Source organism: Harpia harpyja, chromosome 6, assembly GCF_026419915.1.
Source record: "Harpia harpyja isolate bHarHar1 chromosome 6, bHarHar1 primary haplotype, whole genome shotgun sequence".
In the NCBI taxonomy this organism is placed as follows: domain Eukaryota; kingdom Metazoa; phylum Chordata; class Aves; order Accipitriformes; family Accipitridae; genus Harpia; species Harpia harpyja.
This window is the reverse complement of record NC_068945.1, coordinates 36,941,471-36,964,149: the sequence shown is the minus strand read 5'-3', so window position 1 is coordinate 36,964,149 and position 22,679 is coordinate 36,941,471. Positions and strand designations below refer to the sequence as shown.

Here is a 22,679-nt window from a genome sequence, read left to right as displayed (position 1 = left end):
ATGTGCGCGTGTGCCTACACACAAGCAAGTAAGTGCAGTTGTGTCATCTAATATTTGATGCTGTCACTGATGGGATTGACAATGTCCTAGAAGACATCTAACAAAGTATCATTACAATCATCTTTAACTGTTACCATTCCTTAATTATTATTTTTTCTGTATGGAATAGCGACAGGACAGTTCAGCATTTCCTTACCTAAGCATCAACCAAAGCTGGAGAGCTGTGTGACTGTGACCAGCCGTGGGCAGCTCGGCACACGCAGACCCATGAGGTGGAGCTCGCAGTGCTCACGTGGAGCGACCTGCTATTCTGGCGGGCATCTCGGCTGCCCAGTGCGATGGAAATCCACAGCCATGTCAATTAAAGGAGATGGAAACATCAAACTGCAAGCACAACCCATGATTCTCATTTTATTGCCCAGACCTTCTAACATGTCAGCATCATCAAGTCTCCAAACTCTTCAGAGCTGATCATCAGGCTCACGGTTTCCTTAAATTGCCCTCAGGATGAAAAGTAAGTTGAAATGGGGTGGTTGATTAAGCCCTTTTTCTCAACAAAATCAAAATCCTAACACAAGGAATTCACAAAATGCCGGAACACACAAGGACTTTCTCCCCGCACTAGGGCTGAAACTCCAGAGCAAGGACAAAAGAAAGAAAAGATGCAAAAAACAGCAATACAATACAGTGCTGGTTTATGCGGAAGTTGACACTGAGCCACAGGGTTTGCTCGAATTATAGAAAATACATTTTTACTCAAAAATCACTACTATTACCCAATAAAAACACGATGTGTTGAGTGAGTATTGGCTTAAAAGTCACTTTGTTTGGTAGTGGATTTTCCAGAGTGAATCTGTGGCAGCAGAGCTGAGCACTTCCTAGCCCTTAACTGGAGTTTCAGGGCTCAAAAGAAAATGGTCCTCCTGGGGATGGAGGCAGACTGCAGTTCCCCTTCTGCCAAAGCAGTTGTCGAGGGACCGTGGTATAAAGGAACTGATCCGAGTTAAGCACAAGGAGGAGGAAGATTATTTCAGATTTCTACATTATTTCAGTGAACGACTTACAGGGCAACCCCCCAAGAAAGGTACAGGTGAATATGGGGGGACGACTGGAAAGAGCACACAGACACGGAGTTTGTACCTCTGAAGCAGGATTTGCTTCCATGGAAAATATTCCTATGACTGTAACCTGCTTGTGTGGCAGTTATTCCAGTAAAAGTCAACGTATACTACTGTGAAGAGGTATTAAGAATGTAGTTATTCTGTGCATAAACAAGTTGAAATGTTTTTGCAACATTTTGTACTAAGTGTTTGATGCCAAAAAAAAAAAAAAAAAAAGAGAGAGAGAAAGTACTCTGGTACCATTCACACAAGTATATTTATTGTATAAATAGTTTATAAATCACAAGATTTTAATTATAAATGTAAACATTTCTAGGAAAATAATGTTTTGTATTCTTATTAATGTTTACAACTAATATAAGGCACATAGTGCAAAAATACATTTCTGATGCAGAGATCACAAAATAATTACCTACATGTGTTATCTAAAAAGTAGCTGCTTACACTTCTGTGGTACAGTATTGTTTTTAATTAATGCATGTTGCTAATTCACGGCTAACTCTTTGTGGGTAAAAATATGATATAGCTGCCATTTCATCTACCAATTGTACTGGCATGCAAAACAAATATTTGGTTTACAGAATGCATATTGTCAGAAAAAGCATGTATAGTTATCTGGTACATAACGATAAATTTTATTCTGAATACCTGAGAGTTGGCCCTGAAACACATTACCTTTACATGCATAGATTTCTACAGTTCTGGACTGTAAAGTATTACAAAACAAAAAATTAAAGAGCTAGATTGTTTTTTAAACCTTGTAACTCTTTCATACACTTACTCTTCTGGAAGAAATAATTGTAACTAGCAGATGCTAGAACTGTATTTACAAACATTGAAAAATTAAACTGAGTAAAAGATGGACACCAAAACCACTGTGGGGCTTGATGCCGCCTCTGCCCAGGGTTTTCACCAAGGTTATTGAAAACTATGTTGAATTGGAGGATGGGGGGGGACACACTACAACCTTTACTAATATGCCATTGGCCAGTATAAAGGAGTAAGGTGTATATGGAAAGTGTTTAAGTAAATACATGTTCATAAAACCACATACAAGGTGCTACAGTAAACAGAATACACTGCTTTTACAGTATACTTGGATGAGAGGCAGGGATTTAAAATCAGATTTTCAAGCAATTTGTTTCCTTATTTTCTTTTCCTGTAACCACAACAAAACTAAGCCTAGATGTTTAACATGTGCTATAGAGATTACAGAGGTTAAACCACACTTCTCAGGATTACTGCTAGTATTTGAGCACCACAAAGAATATAATGAAAGGGATAGGGAAAAAACGCTTTTACTGACAGAGAAACACACAGATCTATAGGAACTAGCTCAAGTATGTCGGTTATATACTTTCTGCTGTAAGTTGTTGACAGATAATTCCTAAAAGGTTTCACAAAATTGGAAGTATTTGAAATTATTACCCGTCTTCTTTATATAACTCTTTCCTTTCTATAATTTAGTACAGTTGATCAAGAAAACCAGTAGAGTATAAATTCTACTGAACACTGCATAAAGAACTGCACTGATTAGTTGCAGGTAAAGTATTACAATTATAGTACAATTTAGAGTGTTATCCATGGTAGTAACCTCAGTGCAATTTACTTGCTAATATATACTGTACATTGAATGAATGCCTCTCCATTAAAACCTGAAGGTTTATGATAGTGATTTATGCACTTGCTAGCCCACAAACTGGTAGTACATCCCTGAAAAAACACTGAAGAAAACAGGAATTCTTAGTAGTGAGCATTACAGTAATGAGCATTACAGAGATGAAAGAATTAAAATATATATATACACAGCACCTACAATTTGCACCTAAATGGCAGATGTGCCTGCTTTGATGCTCTTACCACATCAGAGTTCTCACTGTATTTGAAGTTGGAGACCAATAATTGTATTAGGAATACATTTTCCACAAAATCCTCCACATCTTCCATATATTTTAGTACCATCCTGGGAATTAGACAAAGAGAACAGTCAATCAAGAAAAGTGACTGAAATCACAGTTGTACAAAAAGCTCCTTGAGGTTTGCACACAATAGACCTTTCGACAAATTGTACCTACAAATACTAAATCAAGAGACAGCATCAAATTAGCAAAATGGGCATGGAGATCCTTTATCAGTATGGCTGTATACCTTCTCTCCTGGCTTACCATCATCCCATGTTGTCTTAAACTGTGCATGCTTACTGTTCTTTTTCAACTGGTTTTTGGGTTCCTCACATGAATCAAGTTGGAGGTAAGCAACCTGTAAGGATCCTCTGTAGTAGGGTATCTTTAATAAAATGGGGTTTTGGAGTGTTGTGTGTGTCTTTTTTTTTTTTTTTTTTTTTAAGTATTATTAGGTATCTTCAAAACTTTTAATAAACTTGATTAATATAACAATAGGCTCTTAAAATAGGCAGGCAGTGTTGATGTGGATTAGATTCTGGGCGGTGTGATTCAACATAGTTTGTGCATTACATCTGGAAGAAGAGTTGGATGGGTCAGAGACCTTGAGCACTATTTTTGATTCACAACTAGCTTTCACTAGAGAGTCATCACTTGTACCTCTGGAGGCATAACATTCCAAGCCATAAGACCATAAGAGCAGGTAAAGGAAAAGAATATTGACTTACGTGGGATCTGTGTATGTCAGCAGTTGCATAGTTGCCCTGAGCAATCCACCTAACTATACGGGATAATCTCAGACCTGTACCAGCCAAATTAATGCTGAACTGTCCCTAACAAAAAAAAAAAAAAAAAAAAAAAAAAAGAAAGGTAAAATACAGAGCTCATAAATAGAGTTCAAAATACTAAAACACTTTACATTGGCATATCTGCACATATCACTTAGAGTGTGTCTAGACATTAAGGACTCAAAGGTGTGTACTTAACCTGGGTTAGTTACACTGCATTACACCCTTTTTTTGGACACTCGGGACGTAGACACACGAACAAGTTATTCTGCAATAAGTAGCACCTGTGCATCAGCTGATCTGTAGCACCTGTCTGCAAAGTCTGAATACAGAACTAACATCAGACAACTCAAATTATTTTAGCCTCCTTTCTACATACTAAATTTTAATTTACAAAAAGTACAGACTTGCAATATGCAAGAATGAGGCAGGGGTTTTGGTTGGTTGGTTCATTTTTGTTTGTGTTTTTGGTTCCCCCCCCCCCCCCCCCCCCCCCCAAGTGCCTGAACATTTTGGAAATGACATGGTCAGGACCTACCTCTATCTGGAAATTACAGACAAATCACTTCTTAGCCATCTAATTCTCAAATTTTTGTAAGCACGCTGTCCAAGCATCATCATCTTACCACCTTTCATTTCTTTTTCAGTATAATAAATAACATAATTGAACATGAATGTAAGTAAAGGTTAAAATAAATAAATTTATTGCTAAATGGAATGTTTTGCAATACAAACCATTCTAAAATATTTGCCTATGCAAATACATACTCTGAAAACTAGCTTTAAACCAGAATCAGTTCATATGAGAATAAGAAACATATTAAACTGCACTGCATTGGTAAACAAACTGGTACAGAAAATTATTAAATTGCATTCACACAGAAGTGCAATCTGTTGGAAAGAAGTACTACCTCCACAAAGAGCCTCATGGCCAGTTTAGGCAGCACTACAATCAGAAAACTTCTGCACACCTCCATACAATTCACTGAAGGCCTGAATTTCTGTGTTCAGACCTAGTTAAAATCGCATAAATCCTGAGATAAAAGCTTTAACAATGATAACATTTCTATTATGTATGGTAGCTTCTGTATTTTATTGCTTAATATCGTCATAGTCAGATATACTTTTTTATATATATATAAATACTGTGTGGGTGCATGTATGTGCGCATATATAAAAATATACCACTCATCCTTTGTTCTTGTGATTCACTGAAATTCTTTCACAAAAACTCAGTCTTACATTGTTCGGTATGGCAGATTTGTTTTGAGAGCACTTCTATGTAAAATTGCTGTGTTTCTAGCACTCTCATACTCAGGATGAGCTAACATAAGCTCATATGGATAGGGTAGGTTGTTCTTCAAGTGCCCAAAAAGTAGATTTCCATTTAATGAATAAAGCACCTGGAGGAAATTCATACAAACAGTGTGGAATGCTTTCCACAATTAACAGGCCCAAAGTAACTTCATTCACGGTGATATCATTTTGCAAAAATAAATGAGAAGTGCTATGTACAGTCATAATGACAGCTTAACAGCTGTCTGACATATCAGGCAGCATTCTCAAGGCCAGGAACAGATTTCAAGGACTGAGAGTGCAGGAATGGAGGCCTTTTTACTGCATTAAAAGCGTGAGTTTCAGTGCAGATCTTCTAAGACAGAAATGCGTCAGTGCAAAACCATGTACGCAGAACGACTTCACAACAGAAGTTACAGATTGCAAATAGATTTGCATTGTACTAAGCGTGAAGAGTTTGCAGGCTGAAGGTATCCCAATACTGTAATGAACTTGAACTGTTTTCTCATCAGGGGTTAAGTCTGCCTAACTTAGGCACTTCATTGGTACTTAAATTGTACATAAATTGTCTCTAGCTGCCCTTGAATGCATCCACCCACATAGCCTGTCTTAAGTTTAAGCCCTAGGATAGATGGACAACAGGGATTCACCTCCATGCAAGTCTGAGCCAGTCGATCTTAACTCCCTTTGTGAACAGTGGAAAGAAATACGCACTTCTAGAGGACAGCTCTCCTCATCCTAAAGTGCCTAACAGGGTAAGATTAGCTGAACTTTTTTCTAGGGAATCCCATTTTTGCCAATGGACTCCAAAGGCAGCCTAGGCTGTCTAGTTCAGACGAGGGCTACGTGTGCACCAGCAGGAAGGACGCTGCAGTGTGAGCAGATCTATAGAGTGAAAATATTGGGTCAGAGAGCCCAATGTTTGTACATAGTACACAGATCAGGGTTTTACTTTGGTTTTTGTACTTTGGTTTTACAACTCTCATCTAGTCCCACAGACTGAATCCCCATTAGCAGTTAGAGTGCATTAAGAGCCTTCTTCTGGAGCTCTTTGTTTGATTTACTTTCATACAGAAGGCATCCCTTTCGTGTCTTTCAAGACTGCTCCGTGATGTGAACCAACAAACAGTAAGCTGGGACAATACAGAGATTAACTTAAAAAGCGCCATCCAATCCAAACTAAAACACTAACATAGACACACCAATGGATGTATAAATTTTAAATTATACTGCTAAACAGGATTGATTTCCTCTGGTAGTCTTCAAAGTTATAAAGCATCAGGAGAGAAACAGAGAAAAGATAAGAAAAATTCTGCTGGGTTATAAAAAAGGAAAGTCACTGGAGGAGAACAAAGATCGAGAAGGGATTAGGGGAAACAAAAGATACATCACATCCAGAGGGAGGGACAGCAACACATGAAATATGTGGAAAGCTGGATATACATACACAGAGCCTAGAGGGAAAATGCAGAGTAAACAACTTGAGGGAGAAATGGAGGTGGCAGGGGGAAGATGGTGGAACAGGAGAGGAAAGAATAAGGAAAAAATACTTATTAATGTAGCACATAGACTAGACAGAATAGGAGATTGGCTTAGAACCTTACAGCTCTAAAGCAGTCACACAGATTTGGGGGGGGGGTCCCCTCTTACGTGCACATTTCAAGAGGATAAGAAATCATAAATACCTGTGGACATCTGGCAGCACTGTAGCAATCTCCAGCTGTAGCAAATGGAACTGCTCTCCCAAGTATAGTCTGAGCAAAAAGAAAATCTGTGGCTAGAAAACAGAAAATTACTCAACACAAACTGCTGCATTAGAAGTTCAGGTGAAAACAGTGTGAAAAGGCATTAACACGGGGGGTTTGGGTTTGTTTTGGGTGGGGTTTTTTTGTTTCTTGTTTGTTTGGAGGGTGCTTTTTTGTGTGTTTTGGTTTGGTTTTTTAGAAACTATGTTTTAAATAGTCCATTTTTGTTAACGCAACAATCAGTCCAACCTACAAGCCCAGTTTTCTTTCTGAGCTAGGAGGGGGCTAGGAGGAGGAGGACAGTTGTGCACTTGGACACAGCTCCAGGTGAGCTTGTCACCTGCAGGCAGGGTCTTGAAAGCGCTGCAAGATTCCTTGTCCATTTAGTACATCTGCCAAAGCCCAAGAAGGGACTAACTACAGCATAGGAAGACTTTCCCAAGAAAAATATGCCAGGCACTAAAAGGAAATGGAATAATGGGAACAAAACCTTAGAGACTGAAGCTAGGTGACATATAAAATACAAATCTGTAAGATTCATGCCACTTGACCACTTGGGACAAACTAACAAGGGAAGTAGCAGTGGTTTCTCAATTTTCTTTTTCTTTGAAGTTTCCATTGAATTCCTAAAGGAAATAAGAATTTTGTTTGCCCCAAAATGGCACAACTGGATCTGTAAGTGGGTCAAAATGGTAATTTGGTAATCATGACCATGTGCAATTTCAATAGAATGCTCACAGTGGCTAAAACTGCCAAAATGCTTACTTTTAATTTGCATGGAAGCTACATCAAATCTTATTTTGCTAAAAACCGTGAAGCCAGCTGCAAGGTAATCATTTCGACAGGCACAGTCTTGCCTTCTGCTTCCATTGAAAGGACATTCATATGGATTCTGCAGCCTAGAGAATAGCAAAAATTTAGTTTTCCTCTTGACATTTTTCCATAACATAACATCAGCATGAAAAATAATTGCATTGCACTATGCCACATAAAAATACTAAACAACGGTTACTGAACAAGAAGCTCAGCTATTAATCTTGGCCTAGCTGAAACACTAATGTGGATTGAAGCTATTCCTACTAAAGTCAAGACAGAAAATTTTTATAATCATTTAGTGCAATTAACACAATTTCAGCCTGGAAGTATCTACATTTCTGCATGTGTGTTCATATGCCTGGATATTCAAAACAGAAAATCAAGGAAAAAAATTCTACTCATTTGTTCTCACAAAAGGTAAGTATTATTTTATTCTTTTATTTTGGAAGGAATAAGTGCACTTCACAAAGTTACAAAACCACTTTTGTACCTGAATCCATATACTTCAGAAAAGTTGTCTGCTTCACCTTTTACCAATGTCAAATATTCTTTGGGATTCTCTAAGTGCATGCCTGAGCAATAAATCTGGAAGAGAAAATACAACCTTTTAGCAAAATCTTTATTAGAAAAGTATTATTTCATAAAAATATATGCTCATAAAACTCATAAATATTAAGAGTACCTTTATCATCCTTCCCTTCATGTTAAGCAGGTATTCACCATCCTTTCTAATCCCTTTTTTAATCTGGATATCTTTGCAGGTGGTAAGAATTTCACCTTCGAATTGAATGATTAAATCGTATTAGTAATTCATGAATAGCATTTAGTTTTCAGACTTACTTCTGCATAATTGTGCTCCAAATATATAACTTTTATGTAAGTAACCTGGAAAAACATTAACTTCAGCTGAAAATTACAGCTGTCACTTACATTCTTCCTCATGGCAGATCTTTCTGGCATCTGGTTTTAAACGTGGCAGGCACAAGTCACTGGATAAGCCATTTTCAGTCACACATTCTACGGTTCTCTCCTTTACCCCCACTCCACAAGACACGGAGCACTAGACATGGATAGCCGTCAAGAAGTTTAGTTTAGAAGGTAATAAATAATTAACATAATTATGTCAGCAAATTAGTCTTGGCATTCATTTATGTTGGAGGCAACTATCAAAAATGAGCTTGCACATCTGTACTCACTTTGGTCCACTTCCCCACTCTCCAGGTCGCTGCTTGTGAACATCCTTTGATATTACATTTATAAATGTACGGGGATGGCTCCACCGGGCATTCTCGGTACGCTACAGTTCGAAGGCCGTGGGCGTGCTGGTTTTGAACAGAATGGACTCCTACACAGTACATGATCCTCTGCCGGTAACCAAACCCACAGCTGGCTGAGCACTGAAATAAAATCCCCAAGCACAGGCATCACTTCTGTGAAACCACCTTTCTGCAGCATTGCAATTACAGATAAGTGCAAGGGCAACACGGCACTGATCCAGCACTTCACTGAAATCGAGGACAAGATTTTTCTTTACTTCAGCGAGATCAGCTTGCAAGAGAGTTTCCTGGGAACCAGCAAAGGAATCCTGTAGTAGGGGCAGCTGTCCTCTAGCTGGTGTTCATAGGTCCCAGGGGGGCTACCAGAAGACTGATAACAGTCACTATAATAAATCATGGCTGATTGGAAGGTTTAATGTGGAAAAAGTTTAGACACCCATGTTCAGATGTATATATATATTTTTTTTTTTTTTTTTTGCTCTTCACACATAATGTATGTTTTGCAGAGATATAACATTCTTAAATGTAACATTATACAAAAGACATGTGAGCAGTATAATTACTTTACCTGTGACAGTTCTCCTGTAAGCACAACATATTTAGAGGGAGCTATCCTGCAGTTTTTGGTTGATGGAGGCTTTGTGGCAGGATCACAGAAGCTTTCATCCACTTGGAGCTGGTTTTCATTCACACATTTAACCTTTCGGTATATTTCCTTTCTTCTATGTGATGCCGAGCACTGAGAGTGAGAAAAAGTCACAATTTTTGTGCTGAAACCAGCCATTTACAGAACGAAGTTATTTGCCAATGGCCACACACCAGTGAAACGCAGACAACAACACCTTTTATGACATCTGCTATCAGTGTCGGACTGAATTACTCACTGAATCAAAATCCCTTGTTTTCAAAGTTTAGGTACCTCTAATCAACTGAACAAACAATAGTGTATGACATGACATTGTAACTGTCAGGTGAGATGGAGGAGAAAATGAAAATGTCAGGCCAGGATGATAGGTTGAGTGAAAAAGCTCGTCTGTATGAAAAGGGAAGAGCCAAAAAAAGGATTTTGGTGAAGTATGAAAGGAGTAAGTTGGTCTTGAAAACAAAACAAAAAGAATCCCTGAAAGCATGTACATGATATTACACTGATAAAAGAAAAGAAAACAAACCTGCCTATTAATGAAGGCAGTGGCAGCTTTGGGTGGCAGTATCTGTTGGGCCTGTGCCTTTGCCCTGAGTATCCTCAGACCTCTCCCCATGGCAAGCTGGTGGGATGGAGAGTCATCACAGTTCTGCCAGGACAGGATGAGAACCTTGCTGCCATTCACAAAAGCGGAGGTACAGGCTAAGTAATACATGTTAACAGCATGTCCCCAGCTATGGGTGCCTCATCTAACCTGTTTGATCTTGCTGTGATGAAGAAGGAAGGCTCAAATTTGCAAACTCCAGTCTCAGCAGAGGCAATAATTAATAACACCACCTACTATAGTCAGACCTGAACCTAACTTAATAGTAATTTGGACCCAATAACAGTCAGTTAGAAGACTCATCAGAGTCCAACACATAGATCAAGCCTATTGTACAAATTTTATTATTATTGACTCAAAGCTGCAACTTGGAGTACAAAAACCAGGAGCTGTACAGTAAAGCAGCTCTGCCAGAGGAAACCTCTAACTTTATCGAGTTGGATCTTGAAAACCTCAGAGGATGGAGACTGCACAAATTCCCTGGGCAGCTGGTTTCACTGCCTGAATTGTCCTCATGGAGAAAAAGTTTTTCATAATATCCAGTTTGAACGTCTCTGGCTTCACCGTATTCTGCTGCCTCTTGCTTTCCCAGCATAGGACACTGTGGAGAGCCTGGCTCCATCTTCTTGGTAACTTCCTTGTTGATACTGGAAGGCTGCTGCGAGATCTGCCCAAAGCTGTCTCTTCTCGACACTCAACAATCCCAGTTCCTTCAGCCTCTCCTCACAGGGCAACTGCTTCATCCCCCAACCCGCCTGGGGGTCCTTTGCTGAATATGCTCTTGTTTGTCAATCTCTTTCTTGCACTGGGGCATCAAAATGGGATGTTGATGCTAGATATGATCTAACAAGTGCTGAGAAACAGAAGACGATGATCACGTCCCTTGATCTACTGGCTGCGTCCCTGTTTGTACAGCCCAGGAGGCTGCTGGCCATCCTTGCTGCCAGGATGCACCCACCAGGATCCCAGGGCTGTTTCATCCCCAGCCTGGGCTACTGCAGAAGTGCTTCTTTCCCAGGGGCAGCATTTTGCATTTGTCCTCGTCGCAGCTCATGACGTTCCTGTGGGCCCATTCCCACAGCGTGTCCGGGTCCCCTGGTTGGCAGCCCTGCCCCTCCAGCATACTAAACAGTCCTCCCAGTTTGGCATCATCTGCAAACTTGATGAGTAAGCACATGAGGAACTGCTCTACAAACTTCACTGACATAAGTACACTATTGAAAAAAGCTGCAAAATACACATCTGGGCTTACAAACTTCATTTCACCTGAAAGCTCCAAACATGCAGAGACCCAGATAAAAAAAAAAAAAAAAAAAAAAAAAATCATTCAGATGAAAAAGCCTTAGCTTTTTATCTTCTTCACATAAGCAACAAATTAACAGGCAAAACAATCAGTAATATCACATGATTGATGTAGAAAAACAAGTCTTATTACATCTGAGGAACAGCCTGTCATCACTTTTTGTAGCGGGGGGGTGGTTTGAGGGGAAAAAAAAACCTGACAAAAATTCACTTGCATTAGGTAGAAGTAAGGTCCTAAGACCTGAAGGAGAAATTTAAGCATTGACTCATGACTAGGGTAGTAAGTGCTTATAATCCCCCAGTCTTGCTGAGTGATTGCCTTCTTTCTCGAAAATGTGAGGTGACAAAGAAGATGGAAGAAAATCAGAGAGAGCAATCAAAGTAAATCAGCGAGAGGCTTACCCACCCGTTCAGAAGATCCACAAGAGACTGTGGCCCAGCAATGGAAGCCATACTAGCATTAAGCCTTTCAGAAACCTAGTCACTCAGAGAACGAAAATGTTGTGTGGACTTGTATCAGGGGATGGAGCATGGATCCAGTTGGCTGGCGTAACTTACAGAAACACCTGAACTTTTAGTGACATGGAGCAGCTCTGAATTTTAGGCACATAAGGAATAGCCCAGTCATGTGGTAATGGAGACAGGCAGAAGAATTCTTTTTATTGTACTTTATACATTAGTGTTGTAGACATTCTTCTCTAGTATGAAAACGTGTATCAGCCAGCCTCCCGGCTGCAAGCTGGAGAAATGCTAGATCTGGAAATTTTACTGCTATGCTGTGACTGGCGAGGCGAGGAAATGACACACGAGCATTCAGAGCTGAGACAGCTGGGCAAAATATTGCGAGTTTGGTGGAGGACGTACTGCACCGAGAGCGGAATACAGATGGATAAACACTTGAACTACTATTAATGCTAGATGTACAGGGCTATATACGAATCTAGTCAGAGAAGGGAACTGAACACAGGAATTTCAAACAAGCAGCAATATCCATGTGGAAGAAGTTATGAACTAGCCAGAAAATGTGGTGAAACACAATGCATTTGTAGTGGAGAGCTCCAAATACCCAGCTGGAATATACAACTGTTTGACAGAAAAGGAAAATTCAGCCTCATTTTCTGAAAGTGTGTATTTGTGCTAAAAGGTCATCCTGAGCCACTTTCACTAATTCCTGATTTTAACAGCTTCATACGAGAAGAGAACACTTGGAAGAGACATATATTGTCAGCTTTCCCTCAATATAGCTTAACAGAGGAATATATATGTCTGAACTGCATGGATATAATCCAGGTTTTGCAGAGCACCGACAAATGATTTATATATTAACAGTAGTCACTTCTACAGCACTGTGTCCCTGAGACTTTTGAGTCTTCATATTCAAAGTTTCAGGGGGGTTGCCCTAGGAAATCTAACAGTGCAGATTATTAAGATGCCACAACTGCACGAACTGGGTTTTTGTTTAATGTTACAGTAAGAGACAGGCTCTTCTGTACACCACTTCAGGTATTATACATAATTTGGGGGTTTCCCTCTCCCTCTCTCTTTGTATATGTTTGTATGTTTGCATACATGGATACAAAAGTTATTAGATTTTTAGCATGTAGAAAATAGTCATCACATCTTTAAAAAGGATAGCTCTCTCCTGGAGGTGTCTTTATATTTTCTTAAATATGAAAATGCATATTTGGTAGGAGAATGCTGAGTTTTATTTTGCTTATCTTCTCTGGTAAGTCTTCCATACAGATCTTCTTGAAAAAAACCCTGTTGTCCAAAGGTTTTACCTCTGAGATTTTTACTTCCAGCTGACATTTCATTTGTATTTCTATTCTTCAGAAGTGATTTTTTTTTTTTTAAATGATATTTCATAATGAGGTTTTATTAAACATTTTCTGCACTATATAAAGAACTTTGTATTCAAATTGCACAGTTCTATCAACAGGGACCTGCTCAGAGCTCCACCAGAGCTTTTGCCTACAACGGTAGACAAGCAAATCCTGTGTAAGAGAGCAAACAAAGCCTTTGACATTTTTTGTCACTCTCTTTAGTTTTGCAAGCTTGACCTTCAAAATATCCAGCATGGTCACTCGTTACTCTGCAACACAACAGCTATTAGAAAAGGGTCCAAATTGGAAAAAACCCCACAACTTATGACATCGCTCAGTTACTTCATACAAGTTGAAAGCCCTACTTACATCTTCCCATTCATCCGCCAACCACTGGTACTGCACGCAGGCAGGCAGCTGGCAATGCCTCTTGCTAGCGGGTCGGGTATCACGATTACACATTGCTTCATTCACTTGGCCCAGGTCCTTCAGCTGACAGTAGATGTCCCTCTGCTGAATTCCCACTCCACAGGATACAGAACACTAAAATTGATCAAAATTAGTTATGTCAGTGCGAAATGAGACAGTCCGCAGAAGGTGGTATAGTTGCCACTATTACAAGTTCTTAGGATATTATTTAAAATACACTTCACAGCCGTTACCACACCAGCATTTCATTGTATCTGAAGAAATTTATGTTGAAAATGTAGAACTACAATGAAAATCAAAATTTGTAGGAAATATGGAAAATAAATGCATCTGAGTTACCTAGACTGATCTTTTGGCTTATCTTAATTCACAGCAGGAACAATCGCTATAGGCATATGCAAAGCCAAAGTTTACATTTTTGCAAGATCAAACAGTTTAAGTTCTGAGTTTACATCATTCCTTTATTAGAGACTGACAGCCTTGTCTGTTGTTTTAAAATGCAAATACTAAAATGATAGAAAAAACCCTCAGTATTTCAGGTTAGAAAAATCTTGCAAATGGTGCAGTATTTTGAGGATACTTCTCTTTCTTTTGCAGGTAGTACTGAGGAGCTTAAAAAGGTTCAAATCCTTCCTGCCACGTGCCTCTTTTCCTCCTTTTTGGCCAAATTTATTTCATTACAACACTAAGGCTTGCCGAGATAGACAGCCCCCTTTTACCCCAGTCAGAAGCACAATTAGGTCCCAAAGCCTACCTAAAGACTCAAGCCTAATCATAAAGTAGATATTGGTCTATCAAGTGTGGCCAAATTGTGGAGAGTGGTAATGTGTCTATATCAATGTGGGGAATTACATTTTGAAAGAGTGAGTGAAATGCAAAATATTGCCATGAGCTCAGTTACGCACAATTTCACAATAAGGTGAGAGATCTTTTACAAGACCAAGGCAGGGAAAAGGCCAGTATTTGTGCCCACAAATTTTTCTTGTCCTTCCCCCGCAAACCTGGCTTCACTTCAATATTCAGACTAAGCTATCAATTACAGCGATACTACTGAATTCATCACTGAAGGTAAGAAGTAAACTTTAAAAATTTACCGTTGTTCTGAAATTACAAGCTAAGTTGAGGAAAGACCTAAGTACCCATCCAGTCCAAGGTTCAGATTACCAAATACTTTCAGTTTTCACAGATATTTATTTTAATTACTCTTAAAGAAAAAGAAAATATAATGAACTACTTGCTCATTTGTAGATTTCATTGTGATGTGTATATAAAAAACTTCCTGACAATTATTTCCATTGAAGCATTGTATCATGAATATGATCTCGTCTGGTACTCTCATAGAGAACATAATTATAGCAGATTTTACGTACCTCTTCCCACCTGCCAGCCTTCCAAGCAGGACATCTTCCAGCTCTACATATTTTGTACATCCGTGGTTTTTTTAAATGTTTGCAGTTTCCTTCCTCTATTTTAGCTTGGAAGCTATTAAAACAATGCACGTCACGAAACTTCAAACCTTTTCCACAGGAAACAGAACACTGAAAAGAGAAGTGTATTTCATTACTTTACTAAAAATCACAAAGTAATAAAAAAAACCAAAAGAAGTTGTGGCCTCACCCAAAATGGACTCTATGATTATAGGAATAAGTTTCTGTATTATGACATAACATCTACTGTATGTATCTGAAATTTCTGTGTAAGGTCTCTCGTACTGAGCATTACTGATCAGGTGTCAAACATCTCACATCTTGTTCATTCATTCATGTCATCATTGGCAAATACCTGAGCTCAGCCATCCGTATCCGTGCAGGAGACAGCTTGATATGATGGTCTCACAAGAACATGCTGTAGCAGCCTGTTTCCAGCACATATATCGCTATTTTCATGTACGCATTATGCTTATCATAAGCATTAAAGAAAGAAAAACCGCAAAATCATGGGTATGTGTGTTTCCAGCTATTGGGCTACGAAGTCCCGTTTGCTCTGGCACTTCCCTTCCATAAGCTTTGGGTATCTTGCTATATGTGACAAAGAGGCAAGAGAAGAGGTATGAAGCAGACAGTAGAAGTTTTGGTGCACTCCTTGGAGGCATACCCTTGCCCCATCGCCCTGGTATTCTCTTTCCTCTAGAAAGTTGGTATGATATACAAGACTGGCTCTAGGACCTCCTTCCCTCCCTCCAACGTAAAACCAGTGGGGCTGCAGGTACATTTTGTGAAACCCACCCCAGCAGTACACACTAATCATGATTAGAGTGTGTCCGACAGATCGGTCTCTTCTGGGGAAACGGCCATTCCTCTGCTAAACCACTGGACTGCTGTGAGACTTCAGCAAGGTTTGAATTTAATTTTTCAAGGCAGGGGTGTCCTATTCACCTGCAGAGCAGAGCTGCAGGTCCTAGGGAACTTTCAGTCCAACAAGGAATATCTGAAGCACTTCCAAATTAGGTGACTACTCAGCTGACTTATCTTGGACCATGAGCACTGTGAATGTAAGCACTTAAGTCTTTTTTTTCCTTTCTTTTTTTTATCTTGTAATTAATCTTCCTATTGTACATCATCCTATCAAAATGTTTTGATCAATGGAAACAATTCCTCTTCTATCTGGAAAGAGAATGTGCTTAATTTGTTTTAAGATTTCCTCTGTACTTTATTTTTCACTTGGACAAACATTTCCCACACAATCAGGTAGAGAATTAATATTCAAATAAAAATTTAATTTCTAAGTGGATGTGAAAAAAAAAAAGGGGGGGGGGTGTTAAATAGAGACTTTCTGCAAAAGCACCAAAGATATTTCTCTTCCTTTTATGTTACATCATTTTCTATGTCACTGGCATTACACGCTAACTTAACCAAGCACTTTGAAATACATATATCTTCTATTTTCAGGAAATGAAGTTCAGATCATACAGCTTTCACTACAGAACCTGGCAAATATTTGCCTGAGAACAACAGCTGGAGAAAAGTTCTTAAAATATAGAACAAGCAACTATAATAAATTAACCTGCTAGGTAAGAAACATTTTTCACAATAACAATAACTACGCTTTGTTAAACAGAATCTCAGCTGACTCCCTTATCCTCAATACCACAGGGATTCCTATGTGTCCTTAAACATTCATATGTGTAATCTTAAAGGTTTAATTGAAACTGCCAATTATTTTAAAATTAAATCTTTGCAGAATAAAGCAATAAATTTAATTTATCACACAATACAATGGATAGCATGTTTCTCTTATCCAAGTATAATTATATTTGCAAGAAGATAAGAGTACTGATTTGGCCACAACTTGCCTTTTATGTGTCTGCTATACAATTCCACTAAATAAGAATGTTTGTTTCTAAATGAAATCACTTTGCTCTCAGCAAAACCTTTCAATTTATCATTTGAAAATACTGTTCGCATAGTTTTACAATTTATGTTTCATTAATTTAGAAACTACTTTAAGATAGGAAGATAAAAATTAACTGAAAATTTTATCTATGTATAATGTAGGTCAGAAAACTTAAAACTCTGCAAACCATATCATTATAAAAGCCTTTCAGAAAACTCAGAGCTGAATCCAGAGGATTTAATTATCAAAGCAGGCAAGATAACATGTATGCATGAAAACTAAAATACTGATATTATCTTGATAATTGATTCTACTCTCCCTTAAAGCTTTTTTTTCAGGAATTTCAATCATAAAATGTAGACATAAAGGACCCCTGAACTCTGGAGATTCTCCTTTTTATTATTTAGTAGTAAGTAAGGGAACCGCAGCACAGAATTACTTAACCTCCTCCTGTGATGTGTTCGGAAACCACCACGTGCCCCTCCTTCCTCGATCGCTTTCCCCATGAAGCATAAATTAGGCTCCAGGGGGCTATCGGGCAGAGCCCTTCTCGTCCTTGTGGGGATGGCATTCCGGACTGAGAACTGCAACCAAAGAAGGTGTCCGAAGAAGTCTCCACTTCAGGAGGTGAGGCTACCACAGCACAGAATAATCTCACTCTTTAATTTCTCATTGCACTCAACATTAAGTACTAAGACAACGCTTTTCAGCATATATACGTATTTGTTTATACAGCTTGGGCACATATCTTTTATTCCACAAAAAATGAGATTTATTGTACAGGGCTAATGGTTGCTAATAGCAATAGAATATGCAAAGAAATCTTTTATCCTGCATCTCAGTTTTCTAAAGATCTTCCAATAATATCTCTACCCACTAGGTACAGCACTACACATTTACTTCTACACAGGTTTGAATTGAGTCTGGGTTTTTTTGTTGGGTTTTTTTTTCCTCTCCATTAGTGTAAATGCAACTGAGTTACATCTCTCATATCTAAATGGCCCAATTTAATCTTTGTAATTTGTGCCATTCTTTCTTCTAAAGCAAGAAATTGAAGATTTGTGTGTTAAGTTAGCCTATTCTAAGGTATTTTTAGTAGTTACAGAGCAATGCCTGTATAAAGAGATTATTTGCAGTTCTCTCTCAAAGATGTTCTACTGAATTTTGTAATTAGAGTGCAATTATACAGGAATTAAGAGAATCCACGTTTGTTTTCAATCATATTAGATGGGAAGCTGAAGAGGGAGTTCAGAAAGGAAAATACCAGTTTGGATGTGAAGAATAACAGAGGCTTTATGAACAGTTATATTTCAAATACTACTTAAACTTTCTTTCACTCAGATACTGTCTAGCTTTGATGACTCAAGCTAGCTGAAACCTATTGTTATCTTAATGTTAAATGCCAAAACACAAATAAAAGATAGCTAAAATCTGTACGTAGAAATTATTTTCAATTATTTTAATTTTTTTTATTTAAAAAAAAATTCATTTAAGGAATGTAATTTAACTTTCTAGTAATGTAACTTTGGATAAGTCACCTGGGGGTTTTTGTTTTGTTTTGTTCTGGTTTTTTCTTGCTGTAAGAGATGATAAGTTACAGAATGTTGCCCACTCATACCAAGAAAATATCCATATTTAAATAACTTTTTCCAGGGAGTTTTTTCACTCCATGTTAATTTAATGTTATCTTTAACAACTTAAAAAGACATGTTCACGAGATTGGGATTATGTTGAAAAGTCTTAAATGCATTAAATCCTTCAAGTGTAAGTTTTCCAGAAATACAGACAGCATTTCTGTCTATAGATTTGCTATATTATTCTTTCACATATTCCTCAAGTTACAGATCTGAGCCTGTGCTTCCATGCATCCAAACCTCCTGTTGAATAGATCTTACACTGAAAAAAAAAAACTTTGCTGTGCAAGAGGTAATTCACTAGTATCCTAATATTACAGGTTTCAACTTAGGAGCTTTTGAAGTTGCTGGAAGTTTTTTGTTGTGGTGGTTTTGGGGGGGGTTTTACTTACGTCATGAAAGAAGTTTAATTCATTAGGTTAACGTGTGTTTGTTGTTTCACTGAAGAAATGAAAGATCCCGATACTTTTAAAAGCTAAAAGACACCCAGCCATTAAGCAGCTGCAAACCTCTGCTTAAAATACAATTGCCCAAACTTAAAAACAAGTAAATTGCCAAACTAAGAAGTGCCTCCAAGCAGCTCTGCTTGAATCAGGTGCGTGGGGTACTGCGTCCCCTGGGACTGCGTGGAGCAGCTCCTGCCCGCTTCAGCGTGCTTCCACGGATTCTTGCATCTGCTGCAGGGAGCATCTCCCACCAACATCAGCGTGAGGGAAGAAAAACCTAAATTTCTCTAAGGATCAGACCCTTTACAATTTCAATGGGATCTTGATAAAGTTTAGGCAACTAATTGCAGGATTGTTATTCTTAAAGCCTTGCATATGTATCAGTTAAAAGCACCTAGGCTGCCCTGAACCACAAAGACCTTAAAAAGTTCCTTTGGTGCTGAACAGTCTTAATTCTACAAGCATGCACAATCCTTTTAACACACTGACCAGCTCAGCACTTTACATGCCCATAAGGACGATCAGCATCCTGAAAACAGATTTTCCTCTATTTCCACTAACAAGCTAAAAAAAGAAAGCCATCGCTCTAAGAGTACACTGGGCACACAGCAGGTGACTGAGGCATGTTACAAAACACAGTGATAGATGACATTTAGTGCAATTGAAGAAAGAGAAATGCTCCTAATTTTTTCTTTAACACATGAAAAAGCTAATGCACTCACCCTGGATGTAGATGATCCAGGATCATCAATGGAAAGTTCAAGAGGGTATATTATTCTGTAGGCACAGTATTCTCCTGAAATTGGACATATTCTGGCTTCATTCCTTAGATAATATATAAAAATAGTTCTTAAAGGGACCAATTCCTCCCTCCCAGAATGCAGGCAGGCTCAGATGTATTCTTTACTGGATAGTGACCCACCTTCAACTAGAGAAATGAAGACTACTCCTGCCCAATACAGATTCTCACTGGAGACTCCTGACAAGTAGATAAGGGTTGCCTGTCCTCCTGCACAGAGAACAAATACCAAAGAAACGAAACCAGGTCTCTCAAACGCTGAATCAAAAGCTTTAATCAACATAGATTGGGGGATGCCTCTTAACTTTTCTGTAAGGGCAGAACATACCTCCTGCTCAGTTCTTTGAATGAAAAATATAGGTTCCATAGAAGATCCCCAAGTGGGACTCCCAAGTGGCTAAAGGCATCTAAATACAGCTTACAGGGAGGTGTCTTGCCTTGACCTTTATCCCCATCATCAGTATTTTCCTTGGAGAGCTGCATATTGCACGCACTGACCTGACACCTGCCTGATGAGCTTCCTTTCAGCTTTGTACGATCAGTAAGAAGCATCAAATTCTCACTTTTACCTTGTTCTGTGCTCTGGAAGCCACTCGTGTCCTTTCAGTGCATCTAGCCTATAGCGCATTTCTTACAAGGGTGAATTCTTGCCCTACATAAACCTGTGTTCCTTCTTGGAGCTCCTAAGGCATTATCACACACTATCTGTGGAACATGGTCCTCTTACTGTTTGGTGCCCGCTCTGTTCTGTGAGATGCTCTGGTAGGGATCTTCCCAAGGCTTAACTCTCCTCATCGGGGAAAGTACAACTGTACTTAACTCTCTTGCTGCTTGACCTCCTTCCATTCAAACTTGAACATGGTCAAGAACAACGTAGTCCTTATGGCTCAATATGTCTACAATGTGGCTTCACTTGTATTGACATTCCACACACATTTTCCATATATTTTCTGCAGATTGCATGTGTAGAAAAAAAAGATCCATAAGAACTTTAAATCTCAAAAGAAATATGAACACTTCTTTAAAAAAATGCAAGTTAAAAAACCCATCCTGTAACCATTTTACACAGAAATTCTAGCACTTGTCTCAACATTGGCTAAAGTAATATTTCCCATATGTCAGGTTCTTCTAAAAACATAAAACTACAGTAAAAAGCTGGACTTGATTACTATTGTTCAAAGTCATTCCATAACACTGGTAACTAGGATTCATCTGTTTGGGTCTTTTTCATAGTAACAAAGTTCTGTGAGGATCATCCTGACAGAACTCCTGGTGCTTTCTGGGGTACAGACAGACTCTCAGACAGGCATGCCATCATCAGTTCATACCGCAACTATATGGTTTTGGTTGGGATAGAGTTAATTTTCTTCATGGTAGCCAGTATGGGGCTATGTTTTGGATTTGTGCTGAAAGCAGTGTTGGTAACACCGGGATGTTTCCGTCACTGCTGAGCAGTGCTCACCCAGAGCCAAGGGCTTTTCTGCTTCTCCCCCCACCCCACCAGCGAGGAGGCTGGGGGGGCACAAGGGGTTGGGAGGGGACACAGCTGGGACAGCTGACCCCAACTGATCCAAGGGAGATCCCAGACCATAGGACGTCATGCTCAGCATATAGAGCTGGGGGAAGAAGAAGGAAGGGGGGTCGTTGGGAGCGATGGCGTTTGTCTTCCCCAGTCCCCGTTAGGCGTGATGGAGCCCTGCTGTCCTGGGGATGGCTGAACTCCTGCCTGCCCATGGGGAGTGGGGAATGGATTCCTTGTTCTGCTTTGCTTGTGTGTGCAGCCTTTGCTTTCCCTATTAAAATAACTTTTATCTCAATCCACGAGTTTTCTCACTTTTACCCTTCGGATTCTTTCCCCCATCCCACCATGGGGGAGTTAGTGAGCAAGCAGCTGTGGGGGTCTTAACTGCTTACTGTGGTCAAGCTACAACAGTAGCACTGAAAAAGGATAAAACATACTACAAATGTTAAAAGGTATTTTCTTCCTCTGTCTTTTTTTTTTTTTTTTTTTTGTCAGGCACTTCTGTGACTGGACAGGAAGATCAGTTTAAAAAAAAAAAAAGATTAATTTATATAATGGATCACAATAATTACAAACCCACAGGGTTAAACACCGTAGTTGCTTAAGTTGTCTGACAAACTGCTTTTTGATGATCTCTAGTTGGCCCCAAAGTCTGTTTGGGCTCTTTTAAAACTATGCTAGAAGTAGACTGGGATGACTACTGCACAAGACACTAATAAAACATTACTCGGAGCATTACTTAGTTGACAGTTACTCCTACTTTTCACTTGCTATATTAGAACTAGTTCTTGCGCCTGCCTCCTCCCTGTTAGCTGCATCTCCCCAGGGGTCCTTGTGACACTTGAGCATGAAACAGGCATTTTTCAGCTCTAAGTATTCAAAAAGTTGTTCTTTCCTTTAAGTACATAGACTACTATCAAGAAGCAACACAGACTCTGTAATTAGGTCCTACTGAATTCTTTGATTCAGAGTCAGTAATTCTTCACTAAAACAAGTACAAACACTTGTGCCATTAGCTGAAGCATCCAGAAAGGACCGTGATTACGAAGACCAAACATTCTATCACTCCTGAGAAAGAGTGGAGGTATGTGTATGATTTACTGTTACATCTAAGTTACACCTATGTTAAGTACAGAAGTTACACTGAAGATATTTTCAAGTCACTTCATTGAGTATAGCTTCATTTCAAAAGTTCAGCGT

General features: G+C 39.0%; 1 protein-coding gene across 2 annotated transcripts in view; it reads right to left on the bottom strand.

Annotated features, from left to right (window-relative positions):
- Nucleotides 1–1,358: 1,358 nt before the first annotated feature.
- Nucleotides 1,359–22,679, bottom strand: part of ADAMTS20 (ADAM metallopeptidase with thrombospondin type 1 motif 20) — a 104,871-nt gene continuing 83,550 nt past the window's right edge. For both annotated transcript variants that reach the window (XM_052790253.1, XM_052790254.1), the window contains exons 29-39: nt 15,116–15,283; nt 13,686–13,859; nt 9,513–9,683; nt 8,864–9,064; nt 8,598–8,727; nt 8,350–8,444; nt 8,158–8,252; nt 7,617–7,750; nt 6,792–6,883; nt 3,751–3,855; nt 1,359–3,084 (exon numbers count right to left, since the gene is read on the bottom strand). In XM_052790253.1, coding sequence (XP_052646213.1) covers nt 2,995–3,084; nt 3,751–3,855; nt 6,792–6,883; nt 7,617–7,750; nt 8,158–8,252; nt 8,350–8,444; nt 8,598–8,727; nt 8,864–9,064; nt 9,513–9,683; nt 13,686–13,859; nt 15,116–15,283 — 1,455 coding nt within the window. In that variant the 3' untranslated portion in view covers nt 1,359–2,994. The remainder of the gene's footprint in view (nt 3,085–3,750; nt 3,856–6,791; nt 6,884–7,616; nt 7,751–8,157; nt 8,253–8,349; nt 8,445–8,597; nt 8,728–8,863; nt 9,065–9,512; nt 9,684–13,685; nt 13,860–15,115; nt 15,284–22,679) is intronic.